At 39.0% G+C, this 26,025-nt stretch overlaps 2 protein-coding genes across 3 annotated transcripts; one reads left to right on the top strand and one right to left on the bottom strand.

Annotated features, from left to right (window-relative positions):
* Positions 1-2,935: 2,935 nt before the first annotated feature.
* On the bottom strand, positions 2,936-10,507 carry CCT5 (chaperonin containing TCP1 subunit 5). The gene is made up of 11 exons (XM_084306856.1): positions 10,320-10,507; positions 9,908-9,968; positions 9,656-9,820; positions 8,960-9,158; positions 7,674-7,866; positions 6,800-6,949; positions 6,344-6,463; positions 5,720-5,905; positions 4,572-4,709; positions 4,183-4,363; positions 2,936-3,226 (listed from the first exon to the last, which is right to left on the bottom strand). Exons 1-11 carry the CDS (start codon positions 10,422-10,424, stop codon positions 3,099-3,101), a joined length of 1,626 nt encoding a protein of 541 aa, XP_084162982.1. The 5' UTR covers positions 10,425-10,507; the 3' UTR covers positions 2,936-3,098.
* A 196-nt stretch (positions 10,508-10,703) lies between these two features.
* Positions 10,704-25,572, top strand: ATPSCKMT (ATP synthase c subunit lysine N-methyltransferase). 2 transcript variants are annotated; one of them, XR_014618255.1, is made up of 7 exons: positions 10,704-10,816; positions 11,157-11,440; positions 13,997-14,134; positions 15,164-15,214; positions 18,845-19,135; positions 23,493-23,565; positions 25,538-25,572. XR_014618255.1 is itself a non-coding variant. In XM_084283133.1 (5 exons), the coding sequence occupies exons 2-5, from the start codon at positions 11,159-11,161 to the stop codon at positions 19,040-19,042; spliced, it is 669 nt and encodes a 222-aa protein (XP_084139259.1). In that variant the 5' UTR covers positions 10,704-10,816; positions 11,157-11,158; the 3' UTR covers positions 19,043-19,708. The 2 variants fall into 2 exon arrangements, 1 of the variants encoding a protein (XP_084139259.1); XM_084283133.1 differs by lacking the exons at positions 23,493-23,565; positions 25,538-25,572 and having other exon boundaries at positions 18,845-19,708.
* Positions 25,573-26,025: the final 453 nt, after the last annotated feature.

The following is a 26,025-nucleotide window of genomic DNA, read 5'->3' on the forward strand; positions in this document are numbered from 1 at the left end:
GGCTGGAGGAAGGCAGTTGGCAGCACAACTACTGCCAAAGCAAGGGGCTGGGGCGAGGGCCCTAGGACAATGTGGAAAACTGGATCTAAGAGGGCACGTGGAACGTGTATGAAATCAGTCAAAGCAACTGAGCCCCTGACAAAGATTCAGCTCTTGCTGCTGACAAACGCATGCCATGTGGGTGATGCTGGCAGAGCTGCTCGGCTCCTTCAGCTGGCTTTTAACCATGTCCGCAGTCCCTTCAACACGGGTGTGCATTCATCGCCCTCCAGTGGCGAACCTCGTGTTTTCCCTGGTGTAAAGCAGCAGTAGGACCTGAAGGGAACGTGGGGTGCCTCAGATCCTCAGCCCCAAATACACACACCACTAGGCAAGGCTTCCCGAAAGTACTAACGTTTACAGATACAACACGCGTAATTTAAACGTCTGTGTTTGCCTGCCACAGCTTTATCATCACTCAGATGTCTCCTCCACTTTATGTGACTAGGGCAGACCACAGCATGAAGTCAAATACTGGTACTCCCACAGCCCTGTTAAAGCACAAATCCATTTACATCAGCCCCGAGAGCGTACCAGTTTGAGCTGCATCAGTTCCATTAATCTGGATTAATGTTTTCAGCTGAATGTTGCTTTTCTTCCAATTAACTGCCTATGCAACAGTAACAACTAAATATATGTTAAACAACTAATATGTTATAAATTCAAGTAACTAATGTATGTTAAATAACAACAATGTAGCTGATACTACTAAATGTTGAAAATCAAAGTCTCTAATAAAAGAGTAATTCTTCATTTTTAGATCTTTTTCAGCATTCCATCACCGAACTTCAAACTTTCAATACTAAGGTCTGACTGAAGGTTAATATTTATATACAGAGCACAAAGTCTTATTTCCTTCAGTCAGATTAACAAAAACACATGATCTTGCAATTCTTGGACTCTTCCCTGTTGTTCTAGAGACTTCTCAGTTAGGCAGTTTACTACTAAAGAAATATGTTCCCAGGAATAATAAAAAAAAAATGCTAAAAACCACGATGTAAATCTGGCCAGATTTCAACTCATGTATCATTAGAAACTACCAGCATAACATGCTGCATTTCTTTTTGATAGCGAGAACAATTTGGTGTACACATAAACTGTAGGCTCCAAGCTGCTGTGAACCGATTCCATATACAATGTGTGGAGCATCGCCACAGCTTTCTCCCCTCTAGTGGCAGTGCTGCTTGCAGAGCCTGCCCTCCTTCACGTCTCCTGGTCAGAATACCAAACTCAGAACAAGAGAAGCAGTGTCCAGCACTGCCTTACTTCTGAGCATCTCCCATTTTAAATAGGTCACATCATCTATGCCGTGCCAAAAGACAATATTACTGAAAGAGGTGAAGCTTTTGAATAATTTGGTCATGGAATTCACTGTTACAGGCAAGGACTTGAAGGGAAAAGCTAATGAAACACAAATAACAAACCATTTTCTCACTTCCTTTTCATCCTATGTACAATTCCACCAGTACAATTAAACTACTCCTTGGAAGTCCTAGCTATAGCCACGTTCATTTGGAGCTATTAAGCAAAGTAAGAGCTGGCTCTACATGAGCCAATGGATTTATGGGATTTTATTCACAATTACAGCCATGAATCAATTCCAAGTACCAGACTTCAGCTGCAGTAAAACTGTGCAACTGTTCTGTTCATTGATCTGCATGTAAATAAACCTATTTTGGAAGAGAACAATGACGAACAGAAGTTACGGTAGTCAGTTTCTAACTAATTAAAATAAAGCTTTGCAGGATTCCTTCTTAAATAGTTATGGAAATACACTTTTATCATAACCAGCACTGGAACTTTCACACCATAAAAATCAGACTTCTCTAACCTTCCTCTACTGACACTCACTGAAGGATTTTGTTTCACTCAAGTGGTAATCGTAACACAACTAAAACAGAACATGCTAGCTAACAGAGGCAAGAGAAGTAGCTTCCTCTGTACTACTATGAAAAAACAAACAACAACAAAAAAACCAGAACACCTAACAGAACCCCACAACAAAAAACTACATGTTATTTCTGGTTTGCTACTTGCCTCTTACTAGGAATTATACATGCAAAGATGCAAGGCAGCTTACAGGTAAATTTTACTCCTCCATTTTAAAATCATTTTTGGGACTTATGAAGTAAGTACATTTACTCTTGGTAGCATAGGTAAGTTCTGGGAAGAAAAAAAAACAAAACTAAACGCATGGCTGAATGCATATCCCTGTAAAAAATCTCCTCCCTTCACATCAATCAGGAATACACTAAATGTGAGTGGTAACAGGCCCAATGAAAGTTAAAGTATTCAGAGAATTGGTTTGAAGATTCTGCAAGGATCCAAATAATCTTTTTTCCTAAACCCTTTCCTAAAACCTTGTTTTTTAGGGTTTCCTAAACCCTGAACTTCTAAGATGGTCATATTTGGTGCAGAACTGGTTATCTAGCTTGTTTCTTGTAATGTGATATTCATACATGCCACTGTTCAAATGGCTCTAACACTGTAATTACTCAATGGCTGTCAAAACCCAGGAATGCAACAAGCACAGGTTGCCTTGATATAAAAAAAATTCTTACTCAGTACCACAAGTGAGAACTGGAAGCATGTAATCTGGATATTTTTCATTGCCAAATTTAAAATTCATACTTGAGATATTTAAGAATTACCAGAGGCTACAATAATTTTCTGCTTACTTCACTGAAGAGGGACAGAAGACCTCTTAAAATGAAAATCTGCAGACTTAGCTCACAGGCAGATAAAGGAATTAGCTGCAGGAGCAATGGAAAAAGGACCTACAAAATTCTATTAATGCATTATCCATGCTTTTTTTTTTTCCTTCCCCATACATTCAAGAATTTTTCCCTAAGAACATTCACACCCCTCTAAGAAAAAATGCAATGAGGCTTCCAAAACTAGTACTGAAACCATCAGTGCTAAATTGTGTTTTATTTCCAACAATTAGCCATTACAGTATCTGAAACAGTGTCCAAAATAAATAGCTGAAGATGAAGCATCAGAGTACTACCGTCTTCGCTACTGCTGTGGCCCCCTTAATGTTTCTTGCTTTTCAACCTTTACTCTTCAGATTCTCCAGGCCTACGGATATCATCAATCTTCAAAATCATTCTAACGACCTGAGTCGCCAGAGAAATCTGTTGTTTCTTACCAATCAAGGTTTCTATAACATGTTGCTGTTTCATATCTGTAAAAGACATGTGAAAGAATTAGATGGCTTCCTCAAACCTGAATGTAATGTTTAACCCAGACAGTTATTTACTATATAATGTTAAAGATACTAAATTACTCTTGCCCACCATAGTTAATGAATACTTTGCATAAACTATAGCTTTAAGTCTGGGTTCTTCCCAAAGACCATAAAACATTAAGATCAAACTCTTTTCCCCAATTAAGCCTTCCTCAATCATAACTTCACCTTCCTGTACTTCTATATACAAATATTAGAAGCATCCTAGGGGCAGAATGACCACTGAAAGCTGACGTGCCATAATGCAGAGACATCTAATCAAGGAAGGGCTATGCATTACACAAACACAAGGCTTTATGCTGTGTTCCAAAATGTACTGCCTTTTTTTTTTTTTCCTGAAAGGAACATGAAAATAAGAATTTGAACAGTGTAAATTCAGATGAAAACGTATTTTCATACACTGATTTTGTAGCCTTCACTTGCTTGTTATAGGTCTATATATGTGCATGTAGCAGTGTGAACAAGACTACCTAAAGACATTTCCAACCTTTTGCTTTCTTCTTCGCAAGCTGTTTCTCAGAACAACTGTTGGTTGGTAGGACTGCACTGTAAACTGGATCACTAAAAATACAGTGCTAAGAACACATCCCATTTTTGCCTCTTAGTGAATAGTTTTTATTCCTGTCCCACCAGGTCAGCAGGATCTACAACTAATCTTGTCACTTTTGGTTCAAGCAGTTACACGTTTTCTTCCTATCAGACATCATGTGTCTCTCCCACTCCCATTTATCAGGACAAGGGAAAAAAGTTCATAATTGAAGTGACAGACATCTTAAAAAAAAAAAAAAAAATTAAAAGAAAAAAGGGGCTGGGGGACAAAATATAACCTTTTTCATTTTTTGAGGAAGAAAACCCTGTTATGCTTCTCTCCTTCTCCCCATTACACATCTTACCATTTGTTCCTTTCTGCAAGCAATCAATGCCGAGAGCAGGATTATTTTCTTTCACTTGTCTAGCCCGTACTTCAGTCATAGTGTGTATCGGATTCATTCCGCTGTTCTCCGACAGGGCCATGGGGATTACCTCCAGAGCATCTGCAAAAGCTCTCATGGCATACTGTTCCAAAGATGGGCACTAGGAAAAAACATAAAAAGGCACTTGCAACAACTTTACAAAGAGGGGAAGCAAAACTTTAACGCTGGTTATCAGCGAATGTCAGGAAGTTCTGTAATATGCATTTTTCTGGAAGCTCTTTGAAGCTTTTTGGAAACTCTTAAAATGGTCTTAATCCTTTTTTTCTCCATGGGAAATTAAAGAGAGTTGTAGAATATTTCTTCCTTACCTTATCTGCTGCTTCACTGACTGCCAAGGCACAAGAAATTTCAGCAGCACCACCACCATACACAATACGATTATCACGGACAAGATTCCGGATCACACATAATGCATCATGAAGAGATCGCTTTGCTTCTTCAATGATCTGGAATTAGAACATGGCACATACTTTACAGCACACAACTGACTGATACGAAGATGAATTTCCGAGTACAGAAACAAAAACTGCACATGAACTAGAGGATCTCTTCACTGCTCTACTGCTGCTATACTATACTACTTCAGAAGTGTTGGCTTCCTAGTAGCAGAGAAGGAATGAAAAATACATACCAAGACAAAAGCCACAAATGTAAATGCCAACATTATTTTCAGACTGCAATTTGTGTCAACTCCAACAGATGTAGAAGGATTTAACAAGCTATGCTAACCTTTCATGAAGCATTTTTGTTTTCTGAAAGAACTCTTTAGACTGGCACTTAAAATTCTTTTTTTCCCATTTTTCACCCAAAGTAGAATTTGACCTATACTAAATGTAATTCCACACTAACAGTTCAGTCAATGACTAGATTAAGTAGAGAAGCATTAAAAATGGTCTCATTCTGTTCTTTTAAACTGTTATAAATTAGAAATGACATACAGAAGCACAGAAAACCTGATCTCGCAAAAATACTAATATATCTTTACTCATAAAAATGACCTTTCCATGAGAAAAAAAAAAAGCACCCACAAATAAAATTATTTCTCTATTTACAAACAATATGGTCTAATAGTGAGAAACATAACATTTTCATTCAAAAACATGGGATATGAATTTAACGTGACTTAGCAGTCACTGTTGCCTATAGCCCCACTTCCCCCAAATTCTTCCACAGTGCAGAGTAAAATTTAGATAAAAATAATTGAAGAGTTAACGTGCTCTTAATATGAAAAAAACTACACATTCAACAACTGAGGCATCAAACATTAGTAACGAACTGCTGTGATCCAACCTGGTAGGCAGCTAAACAGCACACAGCCACTTGCTAACTGCAAGTAAGCATCAGTGCATTATCACCATTATTCTCATCCTCAATCTGAGCACAGCATCACACCAGCTACTAGGACAAAGATCAATTCTATCCCAGACAAAACGAGGACATAAACTAAGCACCTTACCATTTTATTTCCTCCTCTAATGAAAATGGTCACAGCTCTAGAATTCTGACACTGTTCAATGACGAGCATCCTGTCCTTTGTTGTTCCAAAGGAGATCTCTCGGACGATACCAGCAAACCCCAGCTTCTCTGGTGTGAGTTCACAGAAGCGAGGAACAATGCGCCCTCCAGTTGCAATGGCAATTAACTAAAATTAAACAACCATCAATTATTTTGAGAAGACTTTTCCATAGTGCTTAAATAGCATAAGCTAATAGAAACGAATCTATCAAATGCCTCCAAAGTTACATTCTCATTGCTTCAGTCAAAGGGCAGATTTCAGGCAATGCCTTGTTTCTACAAACACTAAGACTGAAAGGAGAAGCAATTCCAGCCACATAAAATCTGCAACAGGCAATACGCACGGACACCAATAATAGACTGTAACCCCAATAATCCTCGTTTCTTCCCCTAGATCTTCCCAGTGATTTTGCTCCAATATTTACCAATATCACACCTCATTATGCAGTTCTACCTAAAAAGCCCACACTTAATTGGTACAGCACTACACAACAAGCTGGTTGTATAATATGGCTGTATAACACGAGGACTGGTGCGAATCCTGGTTTCTGAAGATTTTACTTACTTCTATTTCAGGTCCACCAACCCAACGAACAGCAGGCAGCTCGTTCTGGAGCAGCAAGTGGTTTGCCTCATCATCAAAACCCCACTGGCAAATAGCAAGGTTTGCACCAGTGTCTTTTATCTGAAATCAACACACAACAATCTACAGATCAGCACTAAAACAGAAAGGAAGACAAGTTTCTTAACAGTTTTAATTGCACTTTTCTCAAAACAGAACTCTCTGAAGAAGGCATGTATCTGTATAAGTGGCGCATACAGAATTGAAAGTACATTTCAAACTAGAGTGTTATCTATTACTTCCATAAACTTAACTTTCACTCACAGCCTTACAATTCCTTGTATGCTGCCTCTTATCTGGATTAGTAGCTCATTTGCAGAAATAAATCAATGCATTATGCTGTTTTGTGTAAAGGCTATGAAAAGTTACAAAACAGAGAAGTAACGTTGAACACTCCACCTGCTTCACCATTTCTTCAAACTTCTCCTTCTCGTATTTCTGCAGTGCCTTGTAATCTTCCACAGATGTGACATCAAGCTTATGCTTGGTTTTGGGCTTAGGTGGTTCAAATGGACAAGTAAGGATTGCAATTTTAGCATCTTTGAGCTCCTGTACATTAACATAAAATAAAATAAAATGAAAAGGTTGCATTTTAATCACAGTAACACCTCTTTCTTGTATTTGCACAATGTACAGACGTTGTTAAAAAGGTAGAGACAGAAAGAACCTTGAAGATCACTTGACTCTTTCTGAAGTTTTAACTAACAGCCACACACTTCTATCAAAAATTGAACTAATTCAAAAGAAATTCCACACCTTCTAGACACCGTTTAAGCACTCAATCTTTACCAGTTATTTTAAGTATTAAATTAATAATAATAATAAAAAAAAAAACTCCTACCTACTGTGACCATTGAAAATACTACTTCTATGGTGTTCCAAACAGGACAACACTCCAACTCACAGAGTGTAACAGTACAAGTTTTGTGATACTGAGTTGCATTAAAAATCAGTACACTGACATTTGGTTCTCAATTCTAACACAGTTCTTCGCATTACTCTCTACAAATGACTTGCACTTTATGCTTGTTCTCACTTAGTTGTGCAGTAATCATCTCCCCAATCATTTCTCAAGATTCTTGTGACTTCTAAGTTGGTCCTATCCAACAAAGAATTTAACATTCCTCTTCCCTTCCTCTGTTGATACATGAGTGAAGCAACAAGCCAAACCACAGCGGTGTTTAAATGCTTCAATGCTAGAACAGCATCTTTGGTCTATTTCTATGCAGAATCATTTAAACTGTTACAGATGACAACCAGAGTGTTCACTTACTTTAGGCATCTGCGGATGACTGAAATCTTTATCCACAATCACTCCTTTAACCAGCTGCGTATCTTCCAGTCTACCTCCCACTTTGCCTTGCACTTTGATCAGCTCAAAATCAACATCTTTACGTTCCATATCTGCTACTGTCAGTACAGCATTCACGGCAATTTCTGCCATTTGTCTGTGACAGCGGTTAACACTAAATAAAAGAGAATACAAGGAAGATGTGTTACATGTATACAGTTCAGAAGAAAGAAATTAACTCTGTCAATATGAAACATAATATATGTGTGTATATATATGTATGTGCAGATACATATATATATACATATTAGTATTACTAATAGCTTGTTTGCTGTATGAAGAGAGGGTGTCCTGCTCACTGGTTCACCTGAACATGCCAAACATGACAGAAACCAGAACGCATGTCTTCATGAACACAGTTGCAAGACGCAGATTTGAAACAAGCAAGGAGAACTAACTACTCAAAATACTCTAGTCCCAGAAACCAACGTTAAGACACGTCTGCATAGGAAGCTCTTACAATGTGTCAAAAGATACTGCAATCATAAACTGCACTTTGCAAAAACAGGCCCACAGTAACTAAAAATGAGAGACATCCCTCTCTGTACTTTTCTGTTTTAACTCTCTCTCATGCGTTTCCTATAATTTTAGGTATTAACTCCACAATATCTTAGAAAGCTAGTGCCCAAAGAGGGACAGACAAAAACTGTCCCAAGAAATAAAACTGGGAAATGACACTGATGCTCATTTACTCCATACTATATAGCAAATAAACGTTACAGTACAAATGGAAAGCTCACTTTTACCCCCAAGATCTTAATTTAGATTTGTGTATTTTTAATAAAAATGCACTTATGGAACCAGTAACTACCACTACATGTCTTTTTGGGTTAAAAAAAAAAAAAAAAAAAAAAAAGAGAACTAACAGGTAGCTACTTTTACAAAGTTTGCACTTGCTATGATGCACAAACACAGAATAAAATAGGTAGAACGAAATTGATTTTGCAGCTGTTTAACTTCATGGAGTTGCCCCTTTAGAGAACAAGGGTTTCACAGTTTCTTATCCAGAGATAAGAGTCCATTGAGAAAGCAGCCAAAATCAAAGAAACATTAAAGAGCAGCAACTCTAGTAATAACTTAATAATTCATCAAAGCATCAAGGATTTCTCCTTCCAACTTAAGTGGAAAATATAAGTATTCGTAATTTTTCATGTACGTATGGAAAATATAAACATTTGTCAATATTCTCGAAGGTTTTGTGAACTTACACTTTAGAGCCTAGTGTTGTCTTGGCTGTCTGGATCAGAGGCTCTGTGTTCTGTGGGTCAACTGGGAAGCTGTCACTGATTTTGTCGAGATGCTCAATAGCAATGCGAGCTGCCTGCTCGTAACCATCTGCTATTCTGATGGGGTGAATACCACGGTCCAGCAACTGCTCAGCCTGTTCCAACAGTGCTCCAGCCAAAACTGTAAAACAAAATTTGTAAATGATGTTCACTCTCCCACAGATGGAGGCATCCTGTATTATACATTATCAAAAGCTTAAGAAGTATACCTTTGGATTTATTCTGCAGTATCAGTTTGAGGGTTATTAGGTAATAATATCAGTAATAATAATACCATCAATGCCCTACTTACTGAGAAAGAAGACTGCATTGAGACTGTAAAAGCACAGGAGACAGTAAGATCATTACGGAAGAAAATTATGCAAAGAGTTCTGAAAGTACAAAGAGGCCTTCCAACACTAACTTCAAATGCTGCCATACTTTAAGAGAGACACAAAAGCATCTTTTGGATTAAAAAAACTTCTAACAGATGAACTAAAAAGAATACTGACGCAGTAAATACTCTAAAAACATGCTTCAGAAAAGCCTCTGTCACTCCATAAGTGATTTCTTAAAATAGTTTAAGAAACTTGGTTTTAAAACTAGAAATGCCAAACTAGATGTAAAATCTTTTCTTACCAACGACTCCTGTAGTTCCATCCCCAATCTCATCATCTTGAGATTTAGACAGCTCCACCATGAGCTTGGCAATCTGGTGGTCCACATCCATCATATTCAGGATGGTAGCACCATCGTTGGTTACTGTCACCTCACCATCTTTGTCCACCATCATTTTATCCAAGCCTGAAAAAGACAGAACGTGAGGACAAATCTAGAAACCCCTGAAAAAAAAACAATTAGTAAGTAGAAATAATTAAAGTGATTTATTACCGTTGGGCCCGAGGGATGTTTTCAGGGTATTTGCCACTGCCTTTGCTGCCATTATGTGCGACTATAAAAGAACGGAAAAGTTAAATCAGTATTTTGCGTCCACAAATAGCAGTATTAAACTAAGAAATATAGAGAAAGACTATTATATTGTGGTAGTTAAGTATGGCAAATGTTATATTTTAAGTAGCAACAGAGAACTATGACTGGAAAAAGACCTACACATGCACATGGCTTTTAGGCTAGGTATTTCACAAGCCTTTTTGTCACACATGGAGGCAAGGCTTATAGAAAAACAACTCACTCGCACGTTTAAGGCTCACAGAGGAAAACCGAGCGCACGGCTCCCCCCGGCCGCGTGTGGCGGCCATCCCCGGCAGGGCCCCGCCGCCGCCTGCCGGCCCCCCCCGCTCACCTTGAGCGCCTCCAGCCCCATGAGGCGCGTCTTGCGCTCCTGGTCCTTGAGGATGAGGAAGGGCCGCCCATACTCATCAAACGCCAGCGTCCCCATGGCCGACATGGCTGCGGCGGCTCCCAACGGCCCCCAACCGCTCCCAACGGCCACCCGAGCACGAGCCGCGCCCGCCCTGCACGCCGCGCCGTGACGCAACGCGCTCGCCCGCCGGCGGCACCGCGCCTGCGCAAAGGGCCGCCCCGCGACATATTTCGCAGGGGGGAACTTATGTGGCGCCCGCGGCGGAGCTTTCTGGAAGCGGCCGGGGGCTCCGGGCGCTGCGCGGCGCTCGCGGCCCCGTCCACCAGCGCGACGCGGCGCGGGGGGGGTGGGGAATGCGATTAGGCGCAATTCGGGCGCCAGGCGGGCCGCAGCGAGGTGACGGAAAGTGAATAAGGAAGGACAGCTCCGCTGCCGAACGGAGCCGTGCGGATCTTCTCTTCAGCGTGTGCAGAAAGGTGCTCGCTCTCCTCCCTTATCCCCCCCGCCGTAGAGGGGTGGTAGGGTCCTCCTCCATAAATAAGGCCGCCGGCGGGGGGTCCCTCATTGTGGGGTGTGGGGCGGGGGGTCGGGGGGGGAGGGCAAGGTGTCTTTTCTTCTTTTTCTTCATGAGCAATAAACCTAGTACCTCAGCCGCTTATATGCAATAATTTGACTTTTTATTTAACTTTTTTTAAGACCTAGGAATCAGCTGAAGTGTTTAAGCACCCCCCTTGTGTTACACGTGTCACATCATGATGTTTTGCCCGTTAATCCCTCAGTTAGTGAAGCCATCCCCCTGTTAATCTTTGTCCACAGGCATGGTGTCCAAAGCACTGGTGGCCGAGAGCCCCGCTCCACTCGCACAAGGAAGCCCTGAGGAGCCCTCCAGAAGAAGGCAGTGGGGACTACTGGCCACGGGCGCAGTTGGCGGGGTGCTGGTGGCCCTGTACGCCGTGGTCACCCCCTTCCTGGCGCCGGCCCTCAGGAAGGTGTGCCTGCCCTTCGTCCCCGCCACCTCAGCGCAGATCCAGAATGTCCTGAAAATGTTGCAGGGCAGAAGCGGCTCTCTAGCTGACATTGGCAGCGGGGATGGCCGCGTTGTAAGTTACAGACGTCTCCTTCCTTCTCCACCTCAGCAAAACAGCAAATACTCCACTCCCGGCCTCTGCTTTGTCATATTTACCAATGTTTTTCACACCCATTGTATTTTACTGAGCTTTATGCAAAGGCACAAGCCTGAGAATGGTTTACGTTTAGTTTAGGTGAACAATCGATAGTTTTGTTCCAGCCTTACTCTCAGCTTGACAAAGTAGCATCCCAAATCATAACCTCATCTCGTTGCTTGGGAGGCATTGCACTGTGTTCACATAAAAAGATGTAATTAAAGTATTGGCACTGTGTTTTCCCGGAGAGCTGTATTCCACATAGGTTTATAGCTGCAGCATGTGAGGCTGTGAGCTTAAATAACCCTCTGCTTTTGGAGCTGCAGCTCTGTGATTACTGCATAAAAGTGACAGAAGAACAAAAAGATGAGAAAGGAATGATGGATTACAAAAATAAATATCATGGTATCATTAAAACTGTAGTCTTAATGCCATTGTACACTGCTGGCTGCCCCATTTCAACACGAATGTGGTAAACCAGAGCCACTGCAAAGCTGAATGGTAGGAAACAACTGTGGAAAGGCTGCTCTGCTCTCAGCAGACTTTCAGTACAGAAGCTAGTTCAAGGCTTTTTCTGTATGGAAATTAGTATATAGGACAGGCAATTTTACTGGCTTCAAATGTTTTTAGTATTGTAACACCCATTTTTCAGTGTCAGTTTCTGGTCTTTATCATTATGTGGCAAAGTTAGGATTCATCCAACCCACTGCAAAATTATTTTAAGATTGAGCTCAACAGCTTGCTGTGGAGTTTTGGGGCAGAAATAGATGCAAAAAGAAGTTAGGGAGGTCTGGGGGAAAATTTTTGGGTAGCCAAAGTGATGCTGTGCTTTCAGGGCATTGCCCAGACCTTCCATTTGTCAAAAGTGGTGGTGAGGGAGAGCGCTGCAGAGAATAGTATTTTTTTTTTTTGTAGTTGTGGCGTTTTGGGTACTATTTTTAAAGCACCTACATAACAGGATGGTGCATTAAGTGGGTTGTTGATGGAAACAAGGAAGATCTTTCTTGAATACTGCTTTTGTCCATATTTCATGTGAATGATTTGACCATCTGTCCATACTGCAGTTGTATTTGGACATCCAAATCTGTGAACGAATTGCACCTAAGTAAGACCTAGGGAAAAGTACATAGGTACAAGAGAACTGCAGTTTCTGATGTCCTCTCTACTCAGCATTCTGGCTTTTGACCCTTATCCGAGACACCTAATTTGACTAGCTACTGCGTATTTTATTCCAATTCCATATATATCTACATATGTAGGCACCTATATATATACATATATATAAATATACATGTGTATATATGCACATTAGTGCCTAAATGGAGACTGAAGGCTGCTTGGAGAGCCAGGTGCCCCAAATTGGATGCTCAGTGTTGCCTTAATGCATCTGTATTGAAAAAAGTTGAGCTTCTGTTCATGTTTGTAAATATTTAGCACTTACATGGTGTATTCTGTGAACAAATATGAACATATTTTATTTTCAAGCATGGTGAAAATGTCAGATTCTTTTACTATATTTGAAAATTTGGTGTGTGTGATGCAAGTGGCGTTATTTTAATACTGTGCAGCACATTGTGTGATACTGCTGTTTGAGATGTTGTATTAAAAAATTTGTATTTCTTCCTGATTCTACCTTGCCTGCAATTCATAGCTGATAAGGCTTTTCCTGATTAAAGCTTGGCAGTAACCTTTTAAATTATGGCTCAGTCCTAGATTTTAATATTTCTAAAAATTAGTGTGCTGTTTTGGTTTGAAGTTTCCTCAAAAAAAAATAAAAAAAAAAAAAGCTTTGATTTAGTTAGAAGACATTTGCTATACAGCGTAATGATTCTGAATATTAAGGTCTGATTTGAGGGAGTATACTTGATACATTTTGTTAACTGAGTTACCTTTTGCCTTTTCAAAATTATGTGTGAAGTTTAACATTAGATAAAAGATACACTTTGAGGTCTGCTCTGTGATTTTTTTTTTCTTTAATTTTTATTTTTATGGATGTCAACAGATTGGTTTCACAGACTTTCCATTGATAGGTCATTTTGGCTTTGATGCAGGGATCTTTCAAGTGCCTTACCCTTCACTGCTTCTCAACTAGGTTGAATGCTCTAATTCTGAGCGTATCTGCTTATGTGTTTTACTGTCCCCAGGGTCAGTTTTGGTACTCTTGAATTCTAAGATAGTGCCATGAATATGTTAAATTAAACTTTTATGTGAGCTGTAGACATAGTACAAGCTTACAGCTTTGTCCTGTGAATGTTTAAGTGGTTAATTTTGTTTGTGTGAATATCAGTTTCAACAGAACTAATCATAATAGCAAAATATAATCTGAATTTTTGTTTGCTATACTACCATTCTCTTAGGAATTAAAATCTTATTACTTCCAAATGTGCGTTCCTTTGACGTGGAAATAAAATTCTGTCCTTTCTCCTGTTTGGATGAATATACCTTTTAGCACTCTCTCTGTTTTTAAGTGAAGATTTCTTCTCTTCCTTGTAGGTGATAGCAGCTGCCAAAATGGGATTCAAAGCTGTTGGTTATGAGTTAAATCCCTGGCTAGTCTGGTACTCCAGATACCGTGCCTGGAGAGATGGGGTACATCACAACACCAAATTCTATATCTCAGACTTGTGGAAGGTAGGTGCTGGAGTACCTAAGAATGAATGGGAGATTTCCATAGTTCAGAGATACTTTCTTGGAAGAATTGTATTTGTCTGGCCACAAGATGCTGTATTGGGCTTTGAGAAGAGTGCTTACAGCATAGAAACAAGGCTCACTGCACGTTTACAATGCTCTGCTGGTTTTGTGCTGTAGTGACTTGCTGTGCTTTTCCAGTACAGATTTTCTGAGCATACTACATCGTACTTTTGCCAGTTGAATGATGTGGGCTACTGTAATGTCAGGCTTCGCTGAGAGCTACTTCTGTGGAGTTGGTAACAAGACTCTTGTTACCTAATGTGCAAGAACGCTGTCTTGTGGTATTGCATTAGATGTGCGTTCTTCTGTAGCTGTGCAGTATGTTACCTGATTATTAGTGTTGCTTCATGCTGTTTTTTTCAACGTGCATTCATTTGAATGAAAATTGCATCTTTAATGAGACTTAGTTTTTGCTATATTTATGTTTGTCTCCCCCCAGCTATTCCCATCAGTCTTTTTTCTTTAAGTAGCATTTTGTAAAGAGTAAAGTAGATACAAGGAATCGGTAAAAAGTGTAAATATAGTCTTTTTTTCTCATTATTCAGAAGAGGTGTGTTGGAAAACTGGGCACTGTCTCGAAGAACCCAGCCATTGCAATGGGAAGCTCCAATAACTAACATTTAACAAGATGGGGCAAACTTAAAACATATCTTATGTTAACATATATAGGAGTTGTGGGAAAACATAACAGTGAATAAAATCATACAGTGTTTTCTAAATTGATTTTCTTCGTGCTCCTGAAATTGGAGCCATATCCTTGACCTGGCAGTAGTTTTCTGCTACTCAGCAGAATAAAGTTGTCTGTATGTGGAAGTTTGTGTGATGAATACTTGATATTGGATCTCCTTTCTTATTGTTGGTCTAAATCCCTGTTCAAAGGAGTGTATTTAGAAGGTTCAGGAGAGAATGGTGAGAACTTCTCCAATTAGAGTGCTCATTTCTTTAAGGCTCTTTTTTTTTTTTTTTCAGGTTTCTTTTTCCCATTATACAAATGTTGTTATTTTTGGGGTACCTCAAATGGTAAGTTTTATTATTTTTGCACAGTTATTTTAATATCAAGGTACTCATCTGCAAAATAAATCAACTTACAAAATGTCAAAGGTAGTACTAATAATATTTAGGTATTTCATCGTTGGTTATTAATGTCCATGATAAAACCTGGTAAAACTTGTGATGGTGTGCAGACTGGAGCTCTAAAAGCATTCCTGGATGGCAGCAGTGGTAGCGTTGTATTTACCATCAATTAGTGAAGTTCAGAATCAAAATGAAAACTGACGTACTTAAGTTGCCTTGAGAAGGTGATAGATCAATTCTTGAAAATTTCAGGTTTTCATACTGGGAAAAAAAAGTGATGTTTGCAGGGAGAGGAGGGAGTAAGAAACTGGCTACAGCTGCTTTTCTGTGAACTTGTCAGTGGAAGTTACTGAACTTTTGTTAGATTATCTAAAAATGGGATGACCTCAAATTAGGCTAGTAGCTAGTATTCTGAAATAATTCCTTGCTCATTTTAGACTGTGAGGGTTTTAGGAAGAAAGACAAATACTTCAAGTGTAATTGCTAGAGAACAAGTGTACAAATTTCTTTGCTTTTTAGGAGGGCTTTGTAGCTTATGTTCATCGTGTCCCATGGGTTCTTCAAAATTGCTGTAGATATTACTGCATAGAGACTATTTTGGTATATTAGATAAATTCAGTCAGGACTTTTACTTTGACTTTCGGCTTTATCTAGTTTTTCTTTTTTACTACAGAAGAGAAAAATTACATTTTCTATATTTATCATTAGAAACTTCTATATATGTTGAATGCGTATGGAGAAGTGAAATGGAAATATATAAATGCTTCCGTACTGCTGCTTTTTTTATTTTTTTGTGCTAGGGCAGATGTGGGATGAAGTGGAGCGAAGAGCTTTACGTGATGCTATACTGTGCAATATGCATTGGTGTGGTAGTAACAGGAAGACACAACAAGAAGCATAATGATGTTTCCTTACTCTCTGATTTTTCCTTTAGCAGCATGGGAATTAAAATACCTACTTCAGATTCACGTTGTAACTCGTGGTGAGAACTGAAGTGAAAATGCGTTTTTTCCTACTTTTCTGGTGGCGTATTAGCGAGAGCTGTTGCAGTGCTCGTGCTGCAGATGTTCCCAGGTTTGAATGCTGCGTGTTCTCTGGCCTGAATTCCAGGAGGGGGCAGTATAGAGATTTGAATCTGCAGTCACAAAGTCTGCAGTTGCACCAAGAGCACAAGTGCAAGGGAAGAAAGATATTTCAGTAAACTAAACAAATGCCATAGGAGAATGTGAGGGTGATTAGTTGAAATACTGGCTGAATTTTAAAATCAGCTAATTTACCCCATTTTTATACTACTATGATAGAAAGAGTACCCTTTAGTCTCAGAATAACTTCAGTAAATTCAGCAAATATTAGTCTTAATTCTTCCAATAAAATACTGTCATAAATGTAACAGACCCAAACGTAGGAACTACAGTGTGTCCTGAGAATTAATTTGCTCATAATGTTCTTTAAATTTACTTTCTCTGTTGTGAATGCTTAGTCTCCTGAATGACTAAATTGATTTTCTAGAAACTCTTAATGCATTTTCTCTCTCTTTTTTTTTTTTGACTGAGGGCAATAAATGTCTTTAGCTTTTATAGTAATAATGGTCTGGTTTGATGTTGTCACACTGTGCTTTTATTTCACATCCAAGATTAGCTAACAGAACTGGGATGTATTGATCTTTAGTGAAGACTCTGAGACCTCTCTGTTCTTGCAAGCATCTGGGGGAAGATGTGTTTATCAATGAGTCATTGCAGAGAGACTTTTACTTGCTCGGGGTGGGATGACAGAATTTTTACCAGGTGTTCATGTTCACAACTGCAGTTGAATTTTAACTAAATATGTCCTGTACAAAAGTTTTTTACTAAGCTATTTATCTATATAGATGTAACAAATAAAATCTGAATGATATAAAATACAGTATGGTTATAACGCTTAATGTTACTGAGAGATTTAGCTTAAAACTACTTTGAGTTTGGTTCAAGAATGCAATTGCTTTTGGCTGAGCTGTTAATGAAATCTTCTAATTTGAGACATGAGATACCACTGTTTTTCATAATTACTCAGTAAAGGTTAGGCTAGGACCATGTTTGTGGACTGCATTAATTGCTATAACAACCTAGTCCTGTCTCTTCTGGTGTATTAGTTCAGTTTGAGATATGAAATTGGGCTTATTTTTCTCATTTATTTAAGCAAAAATGTTTAAAAGCATTTGCTGTATGGAATAAATCAGAGCACAGAATACTTAAAGGCATTCATAGATCTAATATACCCATGAGTAACCTCTGAACAATTTTCCTAAAATATCCCATTGTAAGCTTAAATTTAGCTATAGTGGGATGGAGCATCAAAGGTAGGCCCTGCGTGTATGTGAGAGTTGAAGTTAGCTTTAGCCTTTGAAAACGTTTTTGAAAGCCAGTCTTGTTTTCTAATGTGTTCTGTATTTTTTGGTTTGAAATTTTTGTTTATCTTGTGTCCTTCCTGACTTGAATTGAACTGTATTTGTAGATAATTACTATCCTTTCAACCTTTTAATAGTTAAATGCTCTGCCACAATATCAAAGTAAAAATATTTTAATTTTGGAGCTCGCTGCTATAATTACTCGCTGAGATAGATATCATTTGTCAGAAGGAATTCCAAATGGATGTGCAGTGATCTACTTAAGCATAACACCCGATTTTTGCAAAGGACAGAAATGAATAGATCTATGCAGCGTCCTCCCAGCCCCCAATATAACAGCAAGCTGGGGGTTGGAAAGAAAATAGATGTGTTAATTCATTTCTCACTTAATCCGTAGAGGCATTTTTGGCATACTTATGGGAGATAAAGTACCTGGGCAGAGTGTTGCTCAGTTCTGGAGGGGCAATGATATTTCCTGTAGCAAAAATTGAGCTGATACAAAAGCCAATGGAGGAAAGTTGTACGGAGCAGGTCTTCAACCAAGGCAAGCTGCAGGGTGGTATGTGCTGTTTCACATAGTGCTGTGCAGGGACTTAGGTGTTCGTTTTTGTTAATAGTCTGGAGCCAACAAAGCACAGTTTCAGTGCTGTGTACCACACCAATACTTTGCCATACAGTGAGAGCAGAATGCTTGCTTTGGTCTGCTGACCAGATGTGGGGTTTTGAGCCTCCCAAGATATATCTTGGCGTTAGACTGGAAATCATGAAAAGCATCGGCCTTTGAGTATCACGCAACTTGAGGTGTTATAAATTGTATAATTTTCGGATGCTAAACTCTAATTGTCTGCAGGGAAGAATCTCACTGAAGAAAATAATGAATTAGAAAATGCAAAGTCTTGCCTTAATGTGGTTGTGTGTCTATTTGTTTTTGTTTTTTAAACTAAAGGTTTATCTACTGTAATTTAATTTTAAAGACTTAGTTACAGTTTCCTTGTTCTCATTGGTCAGGGCTCAATAACCATTTTCTAGGTTTAGGTATTCTTTGTCAGTGCATCAAAACAGAACATACATCAGGAATACTTTCCTAATTTTTTTCAAATATTCCTAAAACCTTGGACTTGTCTTTGACACTTAGATTAGAGAATGTTTCTGTTTTGTACTGTTCCTGAAAGTTTTTTGTTGCTGCCTCACAGATGCCACAGTTGGAGAAGAAGCTCAAAGAAGAGCTTGAATCTAATGCCAGAATCATCGCCTGTCGTTTTCCTTTCCCTTGCTGGATCCCAGATCATACTACAGGAGAAGGAATAGACACCGTTTGGGCCTATGATTTGAAGTGCCCTAGAGGAAGCGAAAGTAAAAGTTTAGAAACAACACCAACAACAGAATCTTAAACATCTAATGTGTTCATGTACTGAATTTTTCAGCTTTGACTTCACCAGCTGGAAGATGAGATTAACATGAAATGGAGACCAGGATTTTGAGATGTATGTTCTCTAAAATAACTGAAGTACATTGGTTATCTGAAAACACAGAAAGGTTTAGTTAAAGGACTTGGTGTGTTTAGTGAAAAGTATTGGAAAGTGTTACAGAATCAGAAAACTTTAGTATAGAAAACAGGATAAAACAGGGTTCAGTACTGTTATGGGAAGCATGTGTGAGTTCAAATGCTCAAATTGGCTAGCCTAAAACCAGAGGTCATTCGGTCCAAGCCCCCTGCTCAGGCAGGGCCACCTGAAGCCAGTTGCCCAGGTCTGTGTCAGACAGCTTCTGAGTATCTCCAAGGAGAAAGCCTTTGCTGCACAGTGACTATGTAAGTTTGTCAGACCTCTGCACAAGTGCTGTCTGGAGATCTAAGCTTGAACAAGTTAGGGAGTTGCCACCTGACTGCTAGGCAGTTGTTACCATACCTAAAATTAGCTCAGGCCAAGAGAAGCAGAGAAATGCTGCTCTTGGGTCAACACAAACCCTGTGACATTTCATTAGCAGTTACAAAAACATGTTTCTTGAGTTTAAGGTATCTGACTTGAAGAGAAGCTGGTTGTTATTTGGGATGTGTAGCTACAGGTATACTTGTTCTCAAGCTTTTTCGTGTGTGTGTGTGGGAGGGGAGGAGGAAGGAGAATGTGAAATAAAATCCTCACTGAGGAGATGAAATGATGCAGTAGATTTTTTTTTTCTCCTTATACGGTATACAAAACAGGAGAAGAAAGGGGCAGATGTATCCTCAGGAGTCTGCGAAAGGAGAGATTATTTCAGCCTCACATATGGCAAGGCACAGCTGTGAGCACTGGGGCTGTATGTCCTGAAGAACACTGATTGCTAGTAAACCATCTTTTACAGCATTTCACTGCCGTGTAGCATAGTGGGTCTTGTAAAACTACGCTAAACTCTTTCCACCACGATCTAAGAGCTATAAATACTACACAATGATAGGACTGAACTACAGTGGCTTATCTGAATGTCTGCACTTACTTTAATATCCCAAGGCCATACAGCTGAAATCTTGGACAAAGGAAGTCTGAAAATATTTCCACCAAAAAGATGGTACAAAGGGGATGTTGGGTAACTAAGCCAAGAGTCCTTCCCTGAATGTTTATAAAGGAGAAGAGGCAAAAGATTTTGGTAAATTGTGACTCATCTGCCATGCAGTGCTTTCGGCCAAGTTTCTACTGCTTGCTTTCACCAGTGGTCACTAAAGTTAGCTTGCAAGGAATGAAGTAGATATTTGTTTTCCTTTTTGTTTGGCTATATATTTGTCTATTGCATTATCAGTTATTTGTCTTTTAAAAAGTAAATCTGAATTTCTGAATTCTACATGTAAAGACTTTGGAGCGGGCTTCTTAGTCACCACCTATGGCTCCAGAAATACCTGTTAAGGAGGGCGAGATAAGGAATTAAAGACTTGATGGCCTGAGCTTTAGGAACTAAAGTACACTAAGTACACTAAGTACAGTTCTCAAGGCAAAGAGAAATTTATGATGGCTCTTAAAATGAAGCAGAGGGCTGTTTCTTACTCTGGACATTTACCTTTTGTTAAGTGTCTCTGCTGAAGTATACAGTGGTCCATAGGTTTTTTTTATTCCTTATTACATAGAGGAATGCAGTGCATTTCCTGCTTCCGTGGCTGAAGTGTAAAGCAGAAAGCAAGCTCCTCTGCTTTACACAGGAGGATTGGGAAAGCGCTTTTTGTCATGTCATCCTCAATTTTCATGGTCACTCGTGTTGGTATTTAATCAAGTAAACTATCAGAGGAGCACAACTGTGGCTTCAGTTATCACTGTATAGATTATTATGTTGATACATTTCCAATTGCTCAGGTGATTATGATTTCATTGATGTGCTGCTTCGAAGTACACATTTGTTACTTATGGAAACCAAGAAAGCCATAGAGAACTGGCTTAATTAAATTACAGCACAAGTCTGAAGCCACCAGAAGGAAACCCCCAAGCTACACTGCTGTTCAATACCGAAGTAATTCAGATACGCAGGAAAAAAACAAAACAACAGTAGTTTATCTTTGTTTACATCTTCTAGTAGAACGACTTGACTTTTGGGAGCCACTTGTTTCATCCTTTCCTCGTGCTGCCAGATCTTAGCAAAAAAGCTGCTACATTTCTGAAAGAGTAATGCTTTCCAGAAATCCTGTAGAATTTGATCTGTTTGAAAACAAAATGGATTGGAGTTCTTTTGGACTCGGACTTTCAAATTATTTTTTATTTATTCTTTGAGGCACGTCGTGTCCCCACGGGCTTTGTAGTGCAAGATCAGTCGCACCAATGCTCCTATTACATAATCTTGTGGTTTTCTATTTGACACGAATTGACTTTCTAGAGAGAAGGACAGTGGTATGGTTTCAAGAGAGCCATTGTATATGCAGGTCGCTCAGTATGTACTACACAGTTAGTGTAACTACATAAGTCTCAGCTAAGCTTGCCCAGAATTGTTTGTGAAATGTGCACATATTTTATGAGCTTTGGGCATTTCTGTGTTAGTAGGTGTATTGAAGTTCTTGACTTACCCTCTGGAGTCTGATTATATGCTGTCATATAATCTAACACTACTCCAAGGAAGCTAAGCCTCTGTCTCTGTGCTGCTGTATGTTTGTGACTCATGAGCTGTAGACAGGTAGGAAAATAAGGAATCAAATTTAAAATACACTACCACATTCCACAAGGCCGCTTGAATGAGTATGGTTGGTGTGAAAACACTTTGAGAGCTCAGGCTTAGGGAAAGCCTTTAATGAAGGACACATCTCATAAGGTGATAGAGATCTCCCAAATTCTGTGTTTTTTTTTTTGTTTGTTTGTTTGTTTTGTTTGTTTGCTTGTTTTGTTTTGTTTTTGTGTTAACATAGACTTTTCTCATGCATGTAAGCTTTAACAAATATTGCCACCACAATACCATTCTGAGATCCAAGAAGGAAGTAAGCAGAGGCAGCATCTTGTTCATCTTCTATGTTTTGAAGTATGGGGAGAAAAGAAGGGTGCCTCACAGCCCATGTATGGCAGTCTGAACTATTTCAAAAGCACTTTGACAGACTCACATCTTAGCTGTGTGCATTTCTCAGTGGATGGGTGCATCTTTAGTAAGAACAGGGTGTGATGAAATGGGAGTTAGAAATGAGTTAGCTGGATACCACGGTGCTTGAATGAACACTAACTCTTCACAGATCACCTCAGGCTTCTCTAGATTGTTTTTATGTTGGTTTGCAAATACTGAAGCATTGTTCAAGTGGTCCGTACCACGAATCCTTTGGGTTCATGATCAAAGAGAGCAGCCTAACATCAGATTTAATGACAAGAAATTCTGATTGGAGGTTTTTTTTTTTTCCTTTACTCGTCCAAAATCAGCATATCTCTAGTTTTGTAAAGTAACCACAATTTGTTTTTTTGAAGTAACATGTTTCTGCCAGAATAGTTCTTGAAATCTTGATTAGAAAATGTGGCCTCTGTGTTTAACAGTTAAAAATCACCCCAAGTGTGAAGGCTGCAAAATAAGTATTTTCAGTATTTTTCTTCCTATGATAATCTTTCTACTCATCCTTGTGTGCTTTACCAAGGAAGACTTTTACATGGTTAGTTAACAGTGTTTTCTGCATTCTGTTTTTCTGCTATCTTCCTCTTATTTCAGCGTTTGTTTTTATTTTTCATACTGTCTTTAACAGTTTTGACTATTTGTCTTCATAAATTCATCAGGGCTTCCCATTTCCTTTCATTTTCTGTAAACTGATTGCCTTTTTCCAGCAAACCTTGCAGAAATACTAAATATATTGCAGGAATGTCCTCTTTCTCTGTAACATTTTTTAACATGTATTTAACTAACCCACTTGATTTATTTAGCTGCCTGTATGCTGACATAGCATGATTTTTGTTTCCAGTAAATGAAAGAAAAACACATCCATCCATATGGTATTAGACTGAAAAACAGCCTAGGTCTACAATGGTTCTGGACATTTAGTAGTTTTAAGTACTTAATTGAGCATTTTTATTATATTTCATCACTTGGGAAATGAATACAGGCTTTTTATCCATTCAGTAGTCCTTTTCACTTGGGTTATTTGTTCAGGTGGGATTTTTGCTGATTTCTTTTTCTTAGTGTAATGTTGGGTTTTCTATTAGAGGCTTTGGCTGAAATGTTGAACTGGTGTTTTTGCTGTGAATTGCTGCGTAGTCCTTGAAAAATCACTGTAATACAATCCAGTGAACTGCTAGGATTGGTTTAAAAAAAAATATAAATAAAAAAGTAAAAACTGCTTACCAGTAAATGTGAAGGGATACTTCTGCGCTTACTGTATGTTGATGGTTTTTTTTTTGTTTTGTTTTCTTTTTTTTTTTTTTTTAGATGAAGTAAGTTTTGGAAGTCCCATGTAAAGCCTGTGGGATGAGGTTTTGAGGTCATCAGAGGTCTTTGCAAGGTCAGAAGCAGTAAATTAATGGCTTTCAACCTGAGGTCTGTGGGCTGCTTCTGGGGAGTCCAGATGTAATTTAATAGGCAGGTCTACTGTCAGTAGGTTTGTATTTGGTACTGTAGTCTTGTCTTTCCATTGGAAAATTTTACTGTGTCTTAAACAAACATCCGAGAGTTACTGAACTAAAAAGTACTGGTTTAGGTATGACATTATGGGCCAATGGGAATGAGTTTATCAAAGGAATGGATTTTTCTTGTCTTTCTCTTGTCCCTTGCATTGGGCTGCTGAGCCTTGAACCTTTGCATTATACCAATGTATGAATCTCTGCCTCTTCTTGTAAGCACACAACTTCGTATCTCCCTGTGAGGGCAGGTGCATTCTAATCAATTCTAGCTTTGAAAACGGAAATGTGAGGAGAGCACAAGGAATGAAAAACAAAAACACTTGAGCATGAAGTGTAAGTTCTGGGAGAGAAATGTGTGGTGTGGGGTATAATCAAAATGCAAGGGGCCTTCCCTGTCACCATTCCTCTAGCCACCTAAAATTTTATGTCTTTTTTTTTTTTTTTGTCCCCTGGCACTACATAGCTCTTTTTGTAAGTGTACCTTTTCTTTCCCATGTTTTTTTCCCAAGCTTTTCAGAGTGCACACACAATTTGAAATAATTTATATGTACAAATGTGCCATTCTTTAAATTGTCTACAGGGCTTCTCATCTGTGTTCCTGTATATTTCATTGCTTCTTCCTTTTCTTCTGCACATGTAGAAGCCAGATTTATACTCTGACTACCTGCATGGTTAATTCATAACTGTTTACCAATCAAACACCAATTAAGGTTATTTGCAAACACAGATCTCACACTGAAGCAATTTTACAAAGATTCTGAGCATGAACAGAACAAGTAACGTTCACGATGCATGAATACCAATGCTATTTATGATGGGGATGGTAGGATCTTGTGTTGAAATACAAATAAACCCAACCCCTTCCAAGTGAGGACATTACCAACTCAAAAGGAAACTGCATTTATCACCCTGAGAAGCTGAAGAAATAGTTTCTAATATGAACACAGTTGCTGGCTTCAGCAGCTGGCTCACCATGAGTTAAGTATAGCGTAGGTCAGATCCATATTGATTTAACAAATGGCTTAAGTTTCTTAGAAGTGCTCCCTCTTTTCTTGTAAGCCTCCTGGACAAACCGTCTAAATCAGGTTGTTTGCTCATTCTAATAAAAATCCTGATCAAACAGCACACTTCTGAGGTTTATTTGTCTGCTGCATGAAAATTAGATAGTCTCGAGCACTCTTCCAGGAAACAGGAGACTTGGATACTGGATCTTTAATGAGGATTTGTCTGATCTTATACATCCTGTAGCAAGTCTTGTGCAGTTCCCACGTGCTCTTCCCCTGCATTACATAATGAAGGACACTCCAGCTGCTGCTCCCTGTGCCTCGTGGTGATGGGAATCCCACTGACCCTGCCTGTGGGGTTCCTGCCTGCCGTGGTGCCTCTGGGCCCTTTGGCAGGCTGCTGGGATGGGAGTGGGCAGGGGATTATTTGGGCTGTCCCCATTGCCATTCTGTGCTCCTCTGTGGGTGTGCGGGTGATCTTTTGCCACATAACCTAACATAACCTAAGTTTTGGTCCTTACAGCACAATTTCTATCATAAAAAATATCATAATATATTGATATAATGAAAATGTAAGTATAATCACTGATACTCTGGCAATAGACGAAGCCAAAGGTTACTGAATGGAAGTTTCTAGGTTGGAGAAAGAGACACAAGTGCCTTCTCCCTTTGGTAAGCGTGCATTGTTCCTATTAACTGTGAGGGAAATTATATGCATTTAAAAAGATCAAAAAGAAAATTAAGGTCGTTGGAAAGCATTGCGTTCACCCCTGCTGTAAATCGTGATGCTAACACAGCAGTATTCAATTTCAAACTGCTACTGAATAGTAAATTTCACAACGCTTTGTAGGGTTGGCTGGTATTGCCTTCACCCTATACAACTGCAAAAACTGAAGCAAAGAGCTGAATTGTTCAGGACCATGGTGAAGACTTCTAAGTCTGCAATGGCATGTCTGCATCTCCACATCTTCAGCTAAAATAATTCTTTTTTTGGCTGAATGGTTGCATTACCTGTGCATTTTGACAACTAAAGTAGCCAGAGATACAAAGGTCGGATGATCACACCTGCCATTTGGTGCTGCCTTCTTACTGATGACCATAAGACATGGCACCTGCAGTGGTTGTGTCTGTCACGTTCCTGATTTTGATTTTACATTCCTCAATGTTACATTTTTTTATATCCTTTGCTACATCAAATAGCTCTTATGATTTGATGTCTCTTGGTTACTAGCTTTTAACTGCATTTGGATCCTTCTGTTACTGTTTATAGATGCAACTTCATAATAAAACTTCTAATTTATTTTTTTAAGTGTATGACTTGATAAAGATGTAATACAT

This window comes from Netta rufina (genome assembly GCF_964035555.1).
Source record: "Netta rufina genome assembly, chromosome: 2".
Classification (NCBI taxonomy): domain Eukaryota; kingdom Metazoa; phylum Chordata; class Aves; order Anseriformes; family Anatidae; genus Netta; species Netta rufina.

Coding starts and splice junctions, on each gene's coding strand:
- CCT5 (XM_084306856.1), bottom strand. CDS start 10,424: ATGTCGGCCATGGGGACGCTGGCGTTTGATGAGTATGGGCGGCCCTTC. Junction 9,821..9,907: donor AACATCCCTCGGGCCCAACG/GTAATAAATCAC, acceptor TGTCTTTTTCAG/GCTTGGATAAAATGATGGTG. Junction 7,867..8,959: donor ACAACACTAGGCTCTAAAGT/GTAAGTTCACAA, acceptor TCTTTTATTTAG/TGTTAACCGCTGTCACAGAC.
- ATPSCKMT (XM_084283133.1), top strand. CDS start 11,159: ATGGTGTCCAAAGCACTGGTGGCCGAGAGCCCCGCTCCACTCGCACAA. Junction 11,441..13,996: donor GCAGCGGGGATGGCCGCGTT/GTAAGTTACAGA, acceptor TCTTCCTTGTAG/GTGATAGCAGCTGCCAAAAT. Junction 15,215..18,844: donor TTTTTGGGGTACCTCAAATG/GTAAGTTTTATT, acceptor GCTGCCTCACAG/ATGCCACAGTTGGAGAAGAA.